Source organism: Populus alba, chromosome 11 (genome assembly GCF_005239225.2).
Source record: "Populus alba chromosome 11, ASM523922v2, whole genome shotgun sequence".
Lineage (NCBI taxonomy): Eukaryota > Viridiplantae > Streptophyta > Magnoliopsida > Malpighiales > Salicaceae > Populus > Populus alba.
The window spans coordinates 13,234,091-13,235,861 of record NC_133294.1 but is presented as its reverse complement, the minus strand read 5'-3'; the positions used below and the strand labels follow the sequence as shown (position 1 = coordinate 13,235,861).

General features: G+C 22.0%; 1 protein-coding gene across 1 annotated transcript in view; it reads right to left on the bottom strand.

The window, feature by feature from the left end:
- Window positions 1-1,625: 1,625 nt before the first annotated feature.
- Window positions 1,626-1,771, bottom strand: part of LOC118043689 (uncharacterized) — a 20,151-nt gene continuing 20,005 nt past the window's right edge. The window contains exon 11 of the mRNA XM_073412260.1: window positions 1,626-1,764. Coding sequence (XP_073268361.1) covers window positions 1,626-1,764 — 139 coding nt within the window. The remainder of the gene's footprint in view (window positions 1,765-1,771) is intronic.

Below are 1,771 nucleotides of genomic sequence, written 5' to 3'. Positions count from 1 at the left end.
ATGAAATATCTTAATTCACTCCATCTATTAAAAAACATTTTTAGCTCGTGCTATTAAATCCAGTATAAGTTAAGCATTAATTTCATTCTTGAAAATATCACGTCCTACAAATTTATTTAATTAAATGTGGGCAGTAAATTAAGGCATTCGTTCATTTGCAAAGGACTATTTACCAAAAGGAATCTTTTCGATAGCAAGTTAATGATAATTTAAAAACAAAATATTTTTGTAGCCTCAAGTATCCAGTTAAAAAAATTTAGGTTGGGTTAGAGTTTGAAGCAAAAACTTATTAAAAACTTAGATTTTTTTTATGAAGTTTAATGAACTACTTAAGTTTAAATTTGTAATAAATAACGAATCATCCAAGTTATTTGTTTTTTAACAATAATTTTTACATGAATTATTAATAAAAAAATATCTTTAAAGCATGATAAGAAGTTAATTTGTTGCAAGTCAAAATTTAAAAAAATAAAAAAATATATAAATGTAAATTTTTTTTTGAAATATTTAAATTTTTTTTTTCTATCTATCCATTCTCAAATAATATAAAAATAATTTATAATACTAGGTTGGACCATCAAATCAGATCGGATTCAATGACCATTTTTTCCAGTAAAAAACTTACTGTTTCAATTAGAGTTAGCATCATCACTTGATATGCATGATAGATGGGAAACAAGCATTTGGATAAATCTTTCAAGTCAATACGGAACAAAGCTATCATCCATGAAAAGCCAAATATTGTTCCTAACGTCACTCTCAGTACTATCCTTCAGGAGAGAAGAACAGGGAAAGCCAGATAAAATAATTATATATTAAAAAAATCTAAATTTATTATATAACACAAATTATAATATTTATTTATATTAATACTCAGAATTATAAAATAATATATTTATAACACAAATAATATATTTTTTATATGAATACTTTGAATTATTTTTTTTTTAATCTTTTAAAAAAAATGTATGGTTTTTTTTTCAATAGTAATAATAGTAATTTTTAAATTCAATAAGATAATAATAATAGTTTTTTTCAAATTTATTAATTATTTTTATTAATAATATTAATTATAAGAAAAATAATAATATGTATAACACAAATAATAATATTTTTTAATTATAATATTATTATTATAATAAAAATTAATAATATTTATAAACACAAATAATTATATTAAGAATTACCAACAATATTTATAACACAAAATAATAATATTTTTTATATGGATATTTGAATTATAATAAAAAATAATAATATTTATAACATAAATAAATTAATAATATATTTTTATATTAATACTACAGAATTATAATAAAAATAATAATATTTATAACATAAATAATAATATTTTTTATAAAAGAATACTTTTAATTATAAGAAAAATAATAATATTTACAATATAAATAATTTTTTTAATATAAATAATAAAATCAAAGATAATTGAATTATGACAAAGAACCCAAAAAGACTTGGTTCTGATGTAGGATCCAGTGAAATTGGATCCTAGTATTGTGACCCTAATGGCATGGGATTTTTATGTTAGGATCCAAGCGAAAATAGGTCATGACATATGAATTCATGAGGATGGGTTCATGACACACTGGACATAACAAATGGAGTCTTTATGCAGGATCAAGGCTATGTTCTAGGAAGCCCCAACACATGTATTTGTAGTCTGGAAGCCTGTAAACCCCCAACTTGAACACGAGACGGATCTCAGGACTTGCTAGTCCCGCACTAATGTCTGTAGCCCTATGAAAACTGAAAC